Source organism: Bemisia tabaci, chromosome 4 (genome assembly GCF_918797505.1).
Source record: "Bemisia tabaci chromosome 4, PGI_BMITA_v3".
Classification (NCBI taxonomy): Eukaryota; Metazoa; Arthropoda; class Insecta; order Hemiptera; family Aleyrodidae; genus Bemisia; species Bemisia tabaci.
The window spans coordinates 30,529,743-30,549,643 of NC_092796.1; the positions used below are offsets into that span (position 1 = coordinate 30,529,743).

The 19,901-nt window shown below is 41.4% G+C and overlaps 1 protein-coding gene across 1 annotated transcript in view; it reads right to left on the minus strand.

Moving 5' to 3' along the window:
- Positions 1-245: 245 nt before the first annotated feature.
- The window catches only part of LOC109036512 (octopamine receptor beta-1R), a 125,311-nt gene continuing 105,655 nt past the window's right edge, over positions 246-19,901 (minus strand). Inside the window, exons 2-3 of the mRNA XM_019050788.2 lie at positions 15,654-15,941; positions 246-4,571 (exon numbers count right to left, since the gene is read on the minus strand). Of these exons, the coding sequence (XP_018906333.2) occupies positions 4,157-4,571; positions 15,654-15,941 (703 nt within the window). The 3' untranslated portion in view covers positions 246-4,156. The remainder of the gene's footprint in view (positions 4,572-15,653; positions 15,942-19,901) is intronic.

Below are 19,901 nucleotides of genomic sequence, written 5' to 3' on the forward strand. Positions count from 1 at the left end.
TACTCTAGTTTAGGCAGCTTCTCTTTTGATAATTTTCCACATGTTCATGTACACATTGCACAAGTTGCATTGTTCTTTAGCCAGATTTCTTTTGAGAGTAAAATATGAGTGGATATTCGCATCACCGCAATTTGGGATCATATTTTTCGGTCATTGAAAAAAAAGTGATCTTTGGAGTGCAATATTTCCTCTTCAATGTGTAATTAGGGAGGTATTTGTGGTAAAAGAAAGAAATCAGCAAAGTGTTGCTTTGTTTTTACATTTATTCTAGGAGAAAACTCAAGAGTCTTATTTTTTTACACTGATCAACAGGATTTACACGTAATATAAATACAAGCTCTTTTTTGTACAATGTGGGTTGTGAAAACATGAAACTCGGTTATTAGGTAAAATTGCATCATTTTGAATCAGGTGTAGCTCGATCAACTCCTGAAATAACACAGGATGACTTAACCTAAATTATTTCCAATTCACAAGGTAATGAACAATTTGTACAGTTTGAAAATAAGGGATCCGATTATATAAAAATAACCAATTTGTGATAGTCGTTTTGTTACTCACGATTTAACAAAAAAAGGGGGGAAAACACGCCCTACACGGGCACGCTTTAAAAAAGAAATTACGTATTGACTGTGGCTATTTTCATCATGAAAAGTTTACTACGTGTTATGATGAAATGTGCCGTCATTGATTTTTACTAAAATGCCTAATGCGGAAAGCATAGGTACAATACCACTTGTGGTTAACGTTCGGACAGTCAGTTCAGATTGAGGAAAAACACTTAGGATTATTAAAATCAGAGATAAATATCAATCGCAGTCAAATAGGGCTCTTTCACTTGTCTACTTTTAATTTGCTCAAAGGTATGGCAAAACATGCGTATATTTCAGTTTTAAAATACTCCCAAAGGATGAAGAAACCCAGGGAACTTTTTACGTTTCAGTCTCCATGAGCACTGAGCGTTGCATCATACTCATCAGGTATTCTAATAATTCGTATGTGGATGAAAGGAGTACAACGAACAATCGAAAATAGTTGTGTTTAACAGTCGTATAGAGTCAGGTTTAAAAAAGTAAATTTTGATGCTGCACTTATCCAACTTCGTGACTTTGAGGAAGTAAGTAATTACAGAACTTGTACATACCTATTTCCTTTAAACGTTAACTCGAAGAGAGAAACTTAGATCCCTCCTTGGTTCCTTATTTTCAAAATCACTGGAAGTATATTTTGGATTTTTTCTCCCTGCTTATAGCAATTATTTTTAGTGGTCCAAAGTATTCGGAATAAAAATCATTTGTAATCACAGAACAGATGCAAAAGTAATTTTGAGAAAGGATTTCAACTATTTTAACAAGTCAAATTTTGCGGGTACGAGGTACAGATCACAATTTATTTCTATGCTGCTGAGTGAACAACTTTACATGACGCTACTCAAAATCTCGTCGAATTAGAACAAATAAATTGGCGAGATTTTGACTGGCGTCATGTAATACCTGTCATTGAGAAAAAGATAAGTACCCTTTTTTAGTAGACTCCAGCATCCAGCTATCATCCGAGGACCAACTTGACATAAATGGGTCGAATGCGCTATTCGCTTGACCGTGTTTTGATGGTTTAATTAAGTAGATTAGCATACGCAATTATCCGTAATTGAAGGCCCTTGAAAACACAGTGATTGATGGCATCCTGCGCAGAAATGCAGACCTTGCATTATTTTTTAGGCTTAGTTGGATAAATCAAGAATGCCCACACTATCACAGATTGATCAACGTACTTTAAAAACAAAGTCAAAATGGAAGAGATTACGGTTTTACATCACCGAGGTGAATATTTTCAATCACTGTATTTTTCGAGGGCAATAACATCTCCGTTCAGACAGAATGAAGAGACTTGCCGTTTGGACAAACTTTATTACTCTTTGCTCACATTTAATAAGTCTCAACCTTCAAAATGTATTGGTCCGTTAGACGATGCAATAATTAGAGGTAGAGAAGAAGAAAGGAAAAGAGAGAAGGTAAGTGTCGCGTGACACGTTTTTTTGTCAAAAAAGGTTGAACATATTGAAAATTTCGAGTATCACCTCTGCAGTGAAAAATTGGCATTTATTTCAGCTCATACATTTTTAACAAATTCAAATTCATCGCTCAAAATGAAAACTAAAATAATTTTAGGTCAAATTGGTCATTGAAGTTAAACTTATCAAGCAATGAATAATGAGAGTCAGGTTTCTTAAAAATTTTCCTACTCTTCCTCTGATGCAGCATTTCCCTCAGGAAACAAGCGAAAGTTTGATGAACTTGTTTGATGCTTTGCATCATTGCTCATAAACTTGTCGACACAAATTCGGCTTCCTAATTAAAGGATTTCATCGCAGGACACGGTAAAATCAGTCAATTTAATCCGTGCCCAATTTAATCTACGTAGACTCTGGTATTTTGGCAACTGGAAAATTCGAATTTACATCAAGAAAATCGCGAATTTCTGATTTATCGATCAAATGTGAAAATTCCCAACACGGACAAACTAGTCTGTATGGTGGATGAAATCACAAATTTTGTGCAAACCGATATTCGTAAGTTGCGACTTTTTATCATCGATGTATTATGATGCTTGATTCCGAACCCTGCCCGATTCGTCCTTTCCTATGGGACTAAAACAGAAATATTGAGGACCTCTCAGCTGATATCTTGGCAATGGTGGTAGCTTTTACTTTTTGGACTCAAAAGTTACTCAACTGTTGACTTATCCTCACAAGTTTCAACGACTACGGATGAGTTCGTTCAGCAAACAAGCCGAAGTTTGGGAATCTTCTTTGGCACATTGCGTCACCCGAAGCTTATCGACCAACTAATGGGTAGGCCAACTGCCCAGTTTGAGGTAATCAACGGTAAACACACGGTGAATGACTGCTCTACCGTGTTAAGGAAGAATACTGTACGGAAATTCGAGAGTTGCCAAATTTTCTTTTATAAAACATGTATTTTCAACGAAATGTATGCATATTTTTCCTCCAAGTTTTCAGATATTTTAGATTAAATTTCGTAAAAAATTGTCTGAAATCTCTGGAAGAAAATATTTACAATATTTCCAGTGAATTCGGTTTTTATCGAAGGAAATATGGTAACGTTTGAAAGCTCGTACGACGTTCTTCCTTATAGCGCGGCAGTGCTGCATGCTGCTGTCTTGTACTTTTCTGTCGGTTGAAATGGGTGGTTCCTGTAGATTAAGGGAGCAAATGGTGGACTACTATATGGTCACTCGTGAAGTGTCGTTTTTTAGTCTACTGCCTACCTCCTTCGTGATTTCAACCACCCGCTTCCACCGATACTGCCGTGCTGAAGAAAAACGCCTTATGAAACACCAGGAGTAGTCAAATTTCCCCTTATAAAACATTAATTTTTGAGGGAAGATATAAATATTTTTCCTTGAAATTTTCATATCCTCCAAATCAAATCGCTGGTGAAATTCTCTTAAAAATTGGAAGGAAAACAGCCAACAGTTTCTTTGGAAATTTGTATTATATCGAAGGCAATATGGCAACGCCTGAAGGCTTTACGGCGTTCTTCCTTAGCACGGCAGGATAGGAGTACTCCCCATCCATTTGTCTTCTCTCTTTGTAGCTTCGTCCAGGGTGTCCACTGAAACAGACTGGCCAAAAATCAGTACTTTTTCAGTACATTCCCGAAAATTCAGTACCTCCTCAACAGAAAAATTCAGTACTTTTCCAGAACCTCCAATCGACGAGATTCGAAAAATTTCAAATATTTAAATTTCTCGCTCAAATTGCGACAAAAATGACAAAAAAGTGAGTGAAATTCCGGACCTTCTTGCGAGGTTTCCGCACTTTTTCAGTACTTCCGGGCCGCCCTTAAAGAATCAGTACTATTTCCGGACTTTCCGGAAATTCCAGACTTGCAGACACCCTGCTTCGTCTATCAAATTCAATCATTGAATAGTTGTGATTTTGTACAGAGGAAAGTAGCAGTAGCGTGGCGTGAATTGCGATACATCGATTGTTATGCCATTTAAACCCATGGTAAAGAATCGATTAGTAAAACGTTCGCTGCGAACACCCTGTCTATCGATCCTTTTCCATAGATTTGAATGGCATAACAATCGATATATCGTAAAGCTCGCCCCGCCACTGGAAAGTAGCTTAGAATACCCTGTCGACAGAGGAAGGGGGTCGGAGCTCGGCTGCTACGGAGGTGGAGGTAGTCATCTTGAGGTCGTCGTCGGTGGTGAGTCGGACGATGGTGGAGTGGTTGATGTAGTTCATTTCGGCCGTCGAGGAGACGTTGCTGTTGCTGATGCAGTTTCGGTTGGCCGGCGTCGAGAGGGCGTTGGCGTCGCCCCGTCGTCCCCAGCAGCCTTTGCGCCCGGGCAGGAGGAGGAGCAGCGTCTGGCAGAGCGACTGGAGCGTCTTCTTGAACGCCACCCGGAACTCCCGGTTGAAGTAGGCGTAGATGATGGGGTTGAGCGCCGAGTTGAAGTAGCCCACCCAGAACACCACCACCACCACGGAGGGTGAGAAGTCGCACGCGTCCCCGCATAGGGATGAGATCAGATACCTGCAACACAGTTTCCCAAGGTCAGCGAACATTGTATTATTAACGCAATGTTCAAAAGGTAATAGCACTGAAATATATCGGTATGTGGAGTGTACCAAAATGCTAGAAATAATGTAACATTTTTTTGGAAAACTTACGTTTTATTGATAACATTTGACTGAAGCTTTTCGAAGCAAGCGCTTCATCGTCGGGGTCACAAAATTGAGGATGTTTTGATCTGTTAATTGTTATCAATGGAGATGTTGCATGTGTGAGGAATTTGCGATTTGAATGTTGATTCTTATGTAAAAGTTCGCGAGAAACACGATAGTGCCACTGGTTTTCTCTGAAATCAACTCCCAAGCTCAAAAAAAGCTCTCCAGTTGAGGCCGAAATGTAGGGGATATCTCACGCTATCCTGAGAGCCCACCTCTACATCAAGACGAACTCTCCATGCAAAGATAGGGAGCAAATACATTGACAGGGCTGCCACTTTATATGGGGACTCAAAAACTGAAAACACGGCAACCTTGCTGATGTATTTGCTCCCTATCTTTGCATGGAGAGTTTGTCTTGATGTAGACGTGACTCTCAGTAGTGAGGATATCCCTCCATTTTGGCCTCAACTCGAGAGCTTTTTTTGACTTGGAGTTGATTTCGAGAAACCATTGCACCATCGTGGTTTCTCAGAACTTTTACACAAGAATCAACAGTCAATCGCAAATCCTCACACATGCAACATCTCAATGTTACCACTGTCTGAAATAAGTTATGCCTTGCAATTAATACTTTATGCCGACGATAAGTTTGCTTCATTAATTACGAGGTTTGAAAAAAAGACAAAAATAAAAAAACACAAAAAAAACCACACATATTGCACTATGCTATTAAAAGGATGATCAGTCAATGGCTCCACATGCACATCATTAACTAGTTCAATCAAAGCTAAATGGGAGTATCATTGAAGAACCGATATCGTGATCGTTGTAGATTCGTTGCCTATACCGCTAAATTGTAGGCGAAATTTAAGTGGACGAAGTTTATCAAGAAATGCATGTATCAATTTATTAGTTTGGTCAAAGAGACAATTTTATTTTCTTCTAATTCATGCTCTGCATATATTCTACAGTAAAATTCAAAGAGAAAACTTGATGGAAGGTGCAATAATACATTCAACCTCTACTATCCAACTGCTTCTCAAAGTGTTTCAAATTGATTCTCGTTTCTCGTGCCCAAGTATGCAAAATAAGCGCCGTCGAAAACAGCAACGAGAGTGTGCAATATCTCAAATTTCATAGTGATATGGAATTTCACGAGATATTTCAGAATGACTGTCGCGTCGCTTCGTGAACGGGGGTATGATTAAAATTTTGTCACTTCTTGAATGGCACCAGGAATCGTAGCAACTTGGATGTCAAGACGTATCTGCAATTCCAATCTAACCCTGCTTCCGGCGTGCCCTTGCACGGTTTGGGATTCGTCTGAAATTCGAGTTAGGTTCTTTTGTGAGGGAAGGAGCAAAAATGTCTCGTGCGTGGCTGCCAGGCTTTTCTTGTCATTGTTGTGTTACAACGACGTTATCGTGGAGGCGCCGCCCTCCTTATTCCTCCTCTCGACAAGTTTAATTAAATCCCCTTTTGTTTCCTGATCGGCCACCATTTCGTTTCCCTCAGCCGCGACAATGCTATTTTTGACGCCTTCTCAGATTCCGCCTGGAGAAAGCCAACACTCTCATCAGTGTTTCCAAAGAACCAACCAGTGGCGTAATACTACCATGCCTGCCGCCACCGCCGGGCGGGAGGGGGGGGGGCAGTGATGCGAGGGGCACAAAATTTTGGGAAAAGAAAACGGGAAAAGGAAGGAGAAAAAGAAAAAGAAAAGGAAGAGAGGGAGAAAGAGAGGTATGAAAGAAAGAAAGAAAGAGGAAAGCAAGGAGAACAAGTACGTAAAACTCCCACAGGTGACTTTGTAGGGTAATTTGCGACCTGATCTCTGACATGTCAGATTTTTGATCATGCAAACATTTCATGTAAGTCTCACATTTTTTCATACTTTTTTGGGACTTGAATTTCCTCTTCACTTTTCTTTCTATTCTCATAGCGATACCTTGATTTTCTCCCAATTATTCAGATCTGAATGACTAGACGGGCGGGGGAGGGGGGAGGGGTGCGCCGCTCAAAACTTCCGTTATGAAGGGGCGCAGCCTCAGAACGGCGGGGGCGCGTGAAGATTTCTAGTTACGCCACTGGAACCAACTGAGGTAACGTCGTGGCAAAACCCTTTCTTACCACAAGCCCATCATTCAAGCTAGAGTACCTTCATCGGGAAAGAAGAGCTACTGGAGGATTCGACAGTATGTTGGAGTTTTTTGCCAACGTGCGTTGAAAAATTCAGCATAAAGCTGAAAATCTCAATACAGGCGGAAAAAGCTCATATGAGCACAATTTTCCCTCGAAGAAATATGCTGTTTGTACATATGAGCGTTTTCCCTCTGCATTGAGATTTTCAGCTTTATGCTGAATTTTTTAACGAACGATGGCAAAAAACTTCAACATACTGTCTTACGACCCGTGTGTCCACCGCAATCAGTTTGCGGAGGATTCACTTTGGTCAAGAACGTTGCCATTCAAAGGCGTTACCATGAAGTGCCGCTCTACTATTTGGGAGACGTCATACCAGAAAAATTTGGCTTTTTTTGGCTATCACCAATGGGGTTCTGAGAGGTTTCCTGATTTTTATATTTTTGATTCTCGTCAAGGAGAGGGTTGAAACCACCCTGAAACGTCCCAGGCATTCTGTTAGTTTTCAGCTCTGGTCTCTTATTTTCTTGTGTTTTGTTTCCCTAAAATTATTCGGGCTACTTTGTGTATCATATTCTTATTTAGGTTCAAGGTCCTAAATGGCTCCCAATGAATCCATGAATATGTTTTCCTCCGTAATCATGATATTTAATTGAGTAGAGAATTTGCAGGTGTCTGAAATTTGATGAATTTCGTGTTTAAGTGGAAACTACTGAGTGAAATGAACGCGAGGATACCCTTCGTTCATGAATTAAACAATGATTGGAGGAGATACGACAAAATGACCTAATCTGCTAAATACAAGTGTTTAAAAGGGAAATGTTGCCAGATAACGTCACTGAGCGGTGCATTTTCTCACTTTTAAATTTCCATATCTGAAAAAAAGTATAAAAAATACTGTGAAATCAGTTCTTTAAGCCCTTTCAGATGAAGCAATTAAAAATTTGCATGCAAATTCTCTACTACGGAAAAATCTCGTGACGAATCAGAGTCAGAGATCCAACCATGCAAGCGGAAACACCTATTGCGAGGATTGGCGTCCATTAAAAAAACTTAAAAGCATATTGAAGGCAAAGGAAAGGAGACTCAAAACGCGAAGATGAAAACTGGATGGTGTAGGAAACTTTCTTTGATAGTTGCTGTGGAGGATGTGGCGAGGTCGTTATTCACGAGACATCGAGGAAGCGTCAAAGTTCATGATATATGAAACGCGGAGTTTAGAAAAACAACTACAGGAGATGAGAAATAAGAAAGGACGTCACGTCGCGTCGATTGAGCTCCGATTGAAGTTGACTTTCGGCGGAAGTAGTTGCCGTCGATGCGACGCGGGAAAAACATCCGATCAAAATTGCGAGGGATGAAACGGGAAAATTTCGTCTCAAATCTGGTTTCGGAGATGTCCCGGGAGAGGCATCGTCACTCAACTGTTGCGGGTGGGTTTCAAGACCGCGTCGTTGTCGTTTACCGCCGAGATGACTCGACGAGTGGTGACGTACGAAAAAAATAAAAACCGAACGTCAGGAAAAGACTCTGCATTAGGTTAAATTGAGGGCACCATTTTGATTTTGATTAGCTCATAGATCGAAGCCAGTGGCGCACTGGAGAAAAAAACACATTGGATCTAGAGTCCAGACTCTTGAAAACATTGGCAAGAAAAAATACTCTTGATTCAATCAGATTTTTGCTTGAATCAAAAGGAAAACCGCTCAAATTAAGGGGCTCGGTTTTCGATTTAAGCAAAAATCCGATTGAATCAAGAGTACTTTTTCTTGTCGATGTTTTTAAGAGTCTGGACTCTAGATCCAATGTGTTTTTTTTCCAGTGTTGAAGCCAGTGGCGTGGCGTGCTTCGCGATATATCGACTGAGATGCCGTTTAAACCTATGGAAAAGGGTCGATAAAGAGGGTGTTCGCAACGTACACCTCATTAATCGATTCTCCACCATAGCTTCAAATGGAGAAATATCGATAATCGATCATCCACGCCTCGCCACTGATTGAAGCGCTGGGTGCAGACAGGGCATTTCTTGATTGAGGTGTCTCCGAATTTCCGCCGACGTTTCATCCGTTGTAATTAAAGCAAATGAATGGAATTCGTTCAAACTTTTACTGAATTTTCTTCATAACTTTATGATGCTGAAAACGAAATTTTTTAGAAAATTCACTGATAGTTCCCTCTCTAAAATACAAATCGGACTTATTTCTGCCAAACGGAACTGTGTGCATTAAGACATGAGCCCTGAGACCCATAAGAATATATGCATAACAGGGCTCACGTCATAATACACAGAGTTCCGTTTGGCAGAAATACGTCCGATTAGCAGTGAAGATTTTGAGACACCGCAGCCAAAAATTTCCTTTCTACACCAAATGCCTCAATTTGTCTGTTGAGTCACCAAACATGGCTAGACAGGAAATCAAGGAGACTTGACAACTTCAGAGCTGACATGAACGGATTGAGTATTCCCTATCTCTATATTTTCTGGTAATAGGATTTACAGTTTACGTTGAAAACAAAGACAACTAGAGACCTTTCACACGTATCTTGGCATTAGCGAAATCCTGCTCTTGAACAGGCTTCAACATAATGGGTAAATAAAATAATATGTATGATTCTCTCACTCTAGAGGAGGATTTGGGAGATTTCCTTGACTCTAACTATAAGGGAGTGTAGAGGATCTTCCCGGGAAAATTTTGAAAAATTGAGTCGCCTCATGAGCGAGTGGACGTAATTTTAGCACATACTAGCGCCTACAAGACTATATGAATACTTCACGCATTACACGTACACCGCATTTTAGATAGTGCGTTCTGCCAAACGGAACGAAGTTCCATCCGAAAGCATTGAGAGCGTAGGACGGGTGAAGCTTCTCTGTCACATGAACCTGTCTATCCATCAGCCCATCTCCCTTCCTCCGTCTCCCCCCTTGACGCTTTGTATCGTTTAGCAGAAATACGTCCAATTTTGAGCTATTTTTGCAAAGAAAATTGGTATATTAGCAATTTCTAAAACGAATGTCATGTCACGCACTTTCTAGCAGAAATCTCTCACAATTTTTGAGAGGTACCAAGTAGATTTCTGAAAGGGCATAATCCCCTGATCTGCCAAGCTCCACCCATGGTGACATGAGGACCCGAGATATCTCAACTCTAACTGTAAAAGGCATCTACAAAAAGTATAAAAGCATGGTGTGTAGAATTCTTGACCGTGCTTATTCCCTGTTATTTTCCTGATTATCATGAGCTGGTTCCCTGATGAGAAACCAAAGTGTTTTCCCTTTTCCTCATAATTTTCTTGAAGAAAACCAAAAAAGCTTCAGAGTTTCGGATACCGAATTTTTGTTTTATCTTTCAGTTATTTCAGAGAGTACCGCCGTGCTAGGAAAAAACGTCGGATGAACCATCAGGCGTTGTCAAATTTCCTTTGATAAAACACGAATTTCCAGATAAACTCATGAATATTTTTCTTCCAATTTTTCAGATCATTTTTCTCGCAGTCCGTATGGGGGACTGTAGTGTCACAGGGTTAGCAATCCTGCGGACCCCAGCTGGTAACCCCTGCCTCAAAGGGGCCATGGACATGGTCACCGGCTTCAAGGCGTATGAACCACCCATGGAAGGGGCTGATTGGGCTCTTAGCCGTAGTGAAGGCAGCCAATCTACGAGAGCGTACTCCGAATTCAAACGCTGGTCCTCCAGGTTGGGGGTTGTGTCATCGGGCTAACTCCCCGATACCCGTAAAACCTACGCAATGTTAAACGACCTAATTTATGCCTCGGTGAACAACGGATTAAACGGATATTTCGACAAAAATTACGCAAAAGGACAATGGTATTTGGGACGTGGAATGTCCAAGGCATTTCCAATAAACTGATGGAGGTTGTTTCGGAGATTAAAAATAATAACGTTAACATAGCAGTAATTACAGAAACGAAAAAAAAAGGATATGGCTCTGAAAGTTTGGGATGCTATGATATGTTCTTTAGCGGCGTAAGCAAAGATCAGCGGGCCCAGCAAGGAGTGGCGATTTTGGTTCGGAACGACTTACGTAAATGCATAACTTCTTGGGAACCGATCAACGAACGAATCGTCAAAATGAACGTTACTGTGTATGGTCACAAGATAACCCTCCTTGGAGTGTATGGTATCAACGATGATGCGCCAGTTGCAGCTAAAGACCAGTTCTTTGAGCTCCTGAACGATGAAATCTTAAAAGTTGGAACCTCAAGGGAAGTTATCGTCATAGGCGATTTGAATGGAAGAACAGGACGCCGGATTGGTTGCAAGGTCGTTGGTCCATTCGGTGAAGATGTGGTCAATGACAACGGGAACCGCATCATCGAAGTCTGTGAGCAAAACGAGTTAAAAATCTTAAACGGATTCTTTCAACATCGGGATATCCATAAGTATACGTGGGTTCAACGTACTCGAGACTTAAGATCCATCATCGATTATGCGATAACAAACCAAACAACGAAGATAAAGGTTCAACAGGTGAAGGTGTGCCGAGGGTTATCTTGTGGCAGTGACCATCATTTCCTCAAAATAGAAATAGCTTTTCCTGTTAAAAGTTTCCCACATAGCGTGCCTCAACAGCAGCAGCAGCAACAGGGAGAGAAGGTCCAGCCAGTAAGGTATAACATCGATAGTCTGCACCACCAAAGTGTCAAGGATCTCTATAGGAAGCGGTTAAATGAAAAACTTGATGAAAAACAGGATTTCTGTGATGCCGAAGATCAGTATCAATTCATCAAGACTTGCATCCACGCTGCGGCTAGAGAGGCCCTTGGAGTGCGCGAAAAGATCACCACTGAATGCAAACCTTACTGGTGGGACAAAGAGATTGAGGAAGAGATCGATGCAAAGAGGCGAAAGTACCACTCCTTCCTTCACTCCAAGAGTGATGAGGACAAAATTGCTTACAAACATGCGCAAGCAAAGGTACGAAGACTCATTACGAAAAAGAAAAACGAGTCCTGGGAAAACACCTGTTCCAGAATTAACACGTACCTGGGAGGAAGGAGGAGTGCGGAAAGCTGGAAATTGCTAAAAGGTTTGCGAAGGAACATGAAGAAGGATATTATATCTCCGATTACAATCAACCAACTAGAGGACCATTTTAAAGTATTATTGACGGAAGGGCGACCCGAGTTTCAAGATAGCGCTGCAGAATGTAACGAAGAAACACAGTCCCTTGAGGTTAAACTCGAGGAAGTTGTGAAGGCAATCAAGGAATTAAAGAATGTTAAAGCTCCAGGGGCTGGAGATATACCATCACAGTTGATGAAATGCGGAACGGGAAAGTTATTTCAGCTTCTAAGGGACTTGTTTGATCGTTGCATTAAGGGTGAGGAAGTACCGAAGGAGTGGAAAGAATCCTGGATTTCAGCTAAGCACAAAAAAGGAAAGAAGGATGACTGCGAAAACTACAGGGGGCTATCTGTCGTAGGGACAGTTAGTAAAATTTACGGGAAAATTTTAAAAGCTAAAATCGAAGAAGAGTGGGCTCCATATGAAGCAGAGGAGCAAGCAGGATTCAGGGCCGGTAGGTCAACTGTCGACCATTTATTCTGTATCACACAACTGGTTGAGAAAAAAATGGCCGTAGGACAGGAGCTCCATCTAGTTTTCGTTGATCTTCAGAAAGCGTATGATAGCGTTCCACTAGTGAAACTCTGGGAAGCCCTGAAAAAATCGAATTTTAGTGATGGACTTGTGAATGCGATTAAGAAATATTACTGTGGAAGTTTTACTAGAATTAAATGTCAAGGGAGGTTATCTGGTGGTTTTTATGTTTCTAAAGGTTTAAAACAAGGATGTTGTCTGTCACCTACATTATTTAAGATCTTTCTAGAACACGTTTTAAAAGAGTGGAAAAAGAAGTGCTCTGGCATGGGCGTTCCCCTAAATGATACGGACACATTGTATACTCTATGTTTTGCTGATGACCAGGTGGTGATCGCGCAGGATGCGGATGACGCTGAATATATGACTCGGAAATTAGTGCTAGAATATCGAAGGTGGGGCCTAGAGGTCAGTGTCAAGAAAACGGAAAAGTTGACGATTGGAGGGGATCAGCAAGACATAGAGCTGGAAGATGGACAGTGTATTAAAAGCTGCGAGCATTACAAATATTTAGGAGTTCGAGTATCCCAGGATGGAAAGATGGACCAAGCCATAAAAGATCGAAACCTGCAGGGAAGGAAAGCTATTGCTATGTTAAATAGGATTCTTTGGGATCAAAGTATCTCTAAAGAAAAAAAGAGAATGATTTATAACACCATAATCAAAAGCATTCTGACCTACGGCAGTGAAGTGTGGCCCATGAAAGAGCGTACCAAAAAGATTCTTAAGGCAACTGAGATGGATTTCTGGCGAAGATCAGCCGGAATCTCGAGGAGAGATCACGTAAGGAACGAAAGAGTCCGTGAGATCATGAACGCCGAGCAGAACATCGTGCATGAAATTATGACCAAACAGCTTGTCTGGTATGGTCATGTTCAACGAATGGCGGATGATAGGTTGCCTAAGAAGGTGCTAGATTGGGTTCCTCCTGGGAGAAGACGTAGGGGACGCCCAGCAAAATCGTGGATTGGTGGCATTCAAGATGAAATCACAAGATGCCATCTACCAGATGACCTCTGGATCGATAGGCAAGGATGGCGATTAGGTGTCGCAGAGCGCCCGAGCGCGCTGTAAAGCGACTGGAATGTATGTATTTTTCTCGCAATTTCACCGAAAATCCCTGAAAATTATAAGGAAAAATCTATATATTTAATATCCTAAGGCCTTTTTTGGCCTCCAACAGTTTGTGCTAATTCGATCTCGGAAACTACTGGACCGATTTTCCTCGGATTTGTTTTAAATGAAAGCTCTTACGCTGTAGACGTGCCAACATCCTTTGGTTTTTCGATTTCCGCGACCGACGTTGCAAAATTTACCTTGATTTGATAACGACATATTTGCATTTTTGACGCTGGACAGTTTGTGCTAATTCGATCTCGGAAACTACTGGACCGATTTTCCTCGGATTTGTTTTAAATGAAAGCTCTTAGGCTGTAGACGTGCCAACATCCCTTGGTTTTTCGATTTGCGCGACCGACGTTGCAAAATTTACCTCGATTTGATAACGACATATTAGCGTTTTTGCCGCTGGACAGTTTGTGCTAATTCGATCTCGGAAACTACTGGACCGATTTTCCTCGGATTTGTTTTAAATGAAAGCTCATAGGGTCTAGATGTGCCAAGACCCCTTCGTTTTTCGATTTGCGCGACCGAAGTTGCAAAATTTACCTCGATTTGATAACGACATATTTGCGTTTTTGACGCTGGACGAGTCATATGGTTGGGGGACCTCCCACCCTCTGATTTTCCGTTTCCCTCTCCACGTAAACCCATCCCTACCTGCTCACAACACGTGTCACCCTTCTACCCTAGCATGGGTCCTACGGCAGTTTCACTCATGTCGGGGGTCGGCTCATGTCTTCTTCCAAGAGAATTGGTGATTTATCTTCACCCTTTCGCACCGTTACATTTTCAAAAAGTGTTCTGATTTTCTTTTCCAGGAGTGTTATTTATTTTTCAAGGTTGTTTCTTTTTCTAAAAGTAGGTAATTTTTAGTTTCCTATTCTTTGTTTTTGAATTTATCATTTTGCCTCCAGGAAGTCCTCTAAGCACTGGTAGTAGCAAAATTTGGCTCGCGAAGCGAGCCAACAGTTACTCGCGGAGCGAGTAACTGGGGGTCCAGGGGGCTTGCCCCCGGCTAGCGGCGCAAGCGAGCGTAGCGAGCTGAAGCAGCTAGTATTCATAACTGTCCTTAAATGAATCAGTGAGTTCAAAAACACACCAACTCGGAAAAAAATTGCTCAGGAAACACCTAAAACTGCGCAGCGGGCGAAGAAGTTAGTTTCAGAAAAACCTTTTTGGTGCCAAAGGACAAGTACTTAGAGACTTTGTAAATCACCAAGTTGAAATCGATACACCATGTTTGATAACAGAGAATTGAGCGTTTAAAAATTTCCGAGTTGGTGTGTTTTCGTTCTCAACATCTTTCAGATACTGATTTTTCATAGTCTGCCCTGAAAAATTTATATTTCTCGACCCGAGTAACGCTTGAAATGAACTTATTGGTACAAGGTATACTGAACCGAAAAAAGAAAATCGCAAAATCGGATGGTCACCCGTTTCCCTTGAAATGGCCAAAAATTGGTATTTCCAATGCAATACTTCGATTTTCCCCTTTTCCCGTCGCTGTTTCGAGCACTTCCGATTGCAATTTCGAAATTTCCTTTTGCGTGCAGATGCTTCTATCCATAAGTGTTACTAAACCGTAGAAAAGTGAAAATCGAAAAAAAACCCGAGTTGGTATGTTTTCGAACTCACTGATTCAAATATGAACATTATCGAAGGAAATTTGACAACTCTCGAATGTTTACACGGCGTTCTACCTTAGCATGGCAGAGTGGGTATAATTAGAGCCCCTTTATCCTGAGAGTCAAGACAATGTGAATCCATTTCTGATTGGTTCCCGTATTTTAGGCCTTCACAATGTCACAAACGGGAATAAAGATTACATTTTCACCGATTGCGAAGATTATAATCTGGAATGGACCAGAGATTACGGGTTCGGCAAGGAACAGACGGAATAAGAGAGGGAACGGAGAAAGAAATTCGAGAATGGGCCGATCAAAGATTACAAAAAACGTTCAATTTGTGTAATCTTTATTTCCGTTTGTGACTCCATGAGGGGGTGTTGTCATGACTCTCGGTATAAAAGGACTGTAGGTATAATGATTTGTACTGACCATAGGAAGAAAGGGAGCCAGCAGGTGAGGAAGGCGCTCATGATGATGCCGAGGGTGCGGGCGGCCTTGCGCTCGCGCTTCATCTTGCTCGAGGAGGCGATCGGCGTCGGGCGCATCTGCCCCGAGTTGGGGTCCGGCTCGATGATGTGCTGCTCCTGCTCCCCGCCGACGCCCACTCCGACGCCCACGCCCCCGCTCCCGGGCTCCTGCGGCAGCGCCCCCAGCCCCGCCGCCGAGATCCCGTTGATCTGCAGGTGCTTGTTCAGCAGCGCCGCCGCCACCTTCGACCTGAAACACAAACAAAATCAAAGTCAAACGTCGATTCCTAATCAAGGACAAAGATGAAGAGGGGATTGGACTCGCTGCTCAACGGAACCAGAGACAGGTGGGAGGGAAGGGGTGTGTTCGTTAGTCGAGGACTGTTGGAATGAATGAGAATGGAGATGTTGCATGTGTGGGGGATTTGCGATTTGACTGTTGATTCTTCCGTAAAAGTTCGCGAAAAACACGATGGTGGCACTGGTTTTCTCTGAAATCAACTCCCAAGCTCAAAAAAAACTCTCAAGTTGAGGCCAAAATGGAGGGGATATCCCACGCTATCCTGAGAGTCCACCTCTACATCGAGACAAACTCTCCATGCGAAGATAGGGAGCAAATACATTAACAGGGTTGCCGTGTTTTCAGTTTTAGAGTCCCCAAAAAAAGTGGCAGCCCTGTCAATGTATTTGCTCCCTATCTTTGCATGGAGAGTTTGTCTTGATGTAGACGTGGACACTCAGGATAGCTTGGGATATCCCCTCCATTTTGGCCTCAACTTGAGAGCTTTTTTTGAGCTTGGGAGTTGATTTCAGAGAAAACCAGTAGCACCATCGTGTTTCTTGCGAACTTTTACATAAGTATCAACAGTCAAATCGCAAATTTCTCACACATGCAACATCTCCATTAAAGAGGTCGGACAAAATTTGGAAACTTTAAATGCTGGTTACTCCGTTTATACAAAACTTTGAGGTGGTTCCATTGGTTCCTTCGTGAAATCTTCTTCTTTAAGCATCCCTTAATATTTAAAATGTGACGCTTCAAAATTTGCAGTTTTAGTCACAAATGTCATGTCCGACCTCTCTGATTGACTCGATCCACTGTGAGAAAGGGGGAAAATAAAAGGAAGGGGAGAGGGAGAGAGGATAGAGAAAAAGAGGATAGGGAGGAAGAAAAGTAGAAAAAGGAAAAGAATAAAGTCGAGAAAAAAATAGGAGGGAAAGGAGGAGGTAGAAGAAGATGAGTAAAAGGAGAAAAAACAAGCCAGGAGGAAAAAGGAAAATAGGAGGAAGAGAAAGGAGAGAAGAAAAATATGAATAAAGATGAGAAGAAGAGTCGGAAAATAGGAAAAGGTAGAAAAAGGAGGAGAAGAAATAGGAAAGGAGGAAGAAAAAGAGAAATCAGAAGTGATGAAAAAAGATTGGGATAAAGACATTTAAGAAAAGGATAGAAGGTGATAGGAAAAAGAATATGAAGCAAAGAGAATAATGAAGAGAGGAAAACGAATAGGATGAAAATGTATAATGATAAAGAGAGAGCACCTGTCTGCACAAGAACACTGTTAGCAAATACGTTGTTTCTTGAAGGAGCTGAACATTCTAGTTCCTCATTGCAAAATTTAGTCCATTTTGCTTGAACTTAAGATCAAACCGCATCGCGCATCCTTTCATCTCACCGTTCATCTCGAGCGAGAGCTAAATACGAGCTACATTACGAAGAGGTGTAATCCAGTCTGATAGAGATCGATAACAAAATCCTTCCGGGTTGTTCAACGGTCGTAAAATTTTAGAGCCATAAGTGATATTTTCAGGAATCGCATCTACGTGCGTTTCAGTCCGCGTAGGATAGTGCGTAGACGAAAAAACAAGTAAACGACCGAATGAAACATCGAATCCATGTTCGGGCGGTAACGTCCGATAGCCTCTACACGCGCCCTCCGGATCAGATGGAGTCGGTTGCAATGAATCGATTGCTCTGTCATTTAAAATTATGGGAAAAGATCGATTATTAGCGTGTTTGCAACGTGCGATTGAATAATCGATTTTTTATCATTACTTCAAATGGGAAAATATAGATAGTCGATGATTCTCGCTCGGCTACTGGACGGAGTGCGTGCCGTTCGCGCCTATTTCGATGATATACGAGCCCCACGGGGGCCATGGTGCCCCGCGATACCTCTACTCAACGTCAGCTCATATTTATGAACTGCCCGTGTGTGCCTAATAAATCGCCGGACACTTCCCTCGCCTCCCTCCACGGGTATCCGGATCGGTTAACCTTCACCCTCTCGTCAACGCATCAACATCTAGTTGTACGGTTCCGGAAAAAAAAAAAAAAAAAAAAAACTAGGTGATGGGACGAGGTTGTCTGTTGATCATGTATGGAGAAGAAATTTGGTGTCCCAAGGTCGAAGTGGGACAAGGTCTTCAAGGTATCCCACATTAAGGGTGATTCGTCTCGAGCACTTGCAGTGGCGAGGCGTGGATGACTGATTATCGATATTTCCCCATTTGAAGCTATGATAAAGAATCGATTATTAAGGTGTTCGTTGAGAACACCCTGATTATCGATACTTTTCCACGGATTTAAATGGCAGATCAATCGATGTATCGTAAAGCACGCCATGCCACCGGGTTCTTGGCGTGGTCGAACTAGCGTCGCTGATATATAGCATCGACTAAGTAAAAAATCTTGGTGGATTTTGACTTCTTAGCAAGAAACTCCCGTTATAATAGTCTTGATTTTAAGTCTTAGTCTTAGTTAAGTCTTAGTCTTAAGTTTAGGATAAATCTGATTGAGAAAATTCTAATTTCTATATAGAAGGGTGAATAATTTAAAACATGAAATATAAAAAAAGGACGATGGCCCCGGCGCATGAGCTGGGTGCATTCGATACGATAGTCGACCTTTGTATCTGATGCTTTGTATGTTCCCCCCCCCCCCCCCCCCCAGAAAAATATTCTAAACTTTGCAATTTTTTGGTTGAGAGTGATTCTTTAGCCTCATTTACGGGGATTTCGTCCTTTTTTTGGCTAAAAAGTCAAAGTCTGTTGAGATTCTATACGTAATCAATGCACCATTAGTTCGACCACACAAGTTCTAGTGTGGTAGTGAATAATCAAATTGCAAGCTCTGCATTAGTGTATCTACATATGGGTAAAATTAAGACTTTTCGTACTCTGTAAAGTGTTTCCGTTGGAACAACGCCCCCCAAATTTTTGGAGAAAATCATATCGTTTCCCGGACCATAAAAAATACCAAATGAGCATCAATATTAGATTGAGGATGAAAATTTGGAGACATCGCCTTTGAATTGGGTTATTACCCGTTTAGGTTCATCCCGATTTTTGGTGGACTTCTTATAACATAAAAATAAAACTTATCAACTTTTCATTACTCTACCCCGGTGTTGTATTACGAAACGGCGCGAGGACTCGAAGCGTGAATTAGAGGCGGTAAATTTCGTTTTAAAAGGCTATCTGTAAGATTCCATGATAAATTGAAACTAGCACAACACGGCGTGGAGACATTGTCTGGTAATTAAAAGTGCGGTTCTACCTGAGCTCAAAGATATCAAAAGCGCGCTGACAGTCGTACAAAAAGAAATGCTTTAATTAATGCACGCGGACACAGCAAAGGATTTAATCCGTCCAAAGGTAATTAATCCGTTGGTATTATTCGCTAAATTAAAAAAAAGGAAAATATCAATTAACAGTCTAATCTGTTTTTAATGAATTCACTGCGTCTCCCTATGCTCTCTGACGACCATTCAAGTAATTACTTTTGCACCGAATTCCGTCGGCGTTGTGAAACGTAATCAACAAAAGAAAAATAAAATGAGTAACCTCAACGAGAAAAACCTTGGAATGAAGAAAAAGTAATGAATAACTTCGAGGGGAGAATTGTAATTTAAAAAATGTCAACAGAGGAGAAATAACAACGATTATTCTGAAATCCAGAGAAAAAGTAATCACGCTTCGATCTAATATAAAGTAACGTCAGGAACTATACCTGAATTTTTAGAAAAATTGGCACTAATGAATATTTTTACAAAAGCAAAGACTTATGGAAGATCAAAGCTTTTCCTTTAGATGTTTTTGATATGCGGTCGTCCTAAAACCGTAAGCTTCAACTAAACATAATTCGTGAGCCTCAAAACTGCCCATTTTGCGAATTTGCAATACTGTGTACTTGGAATTAACGTAGGAGAAA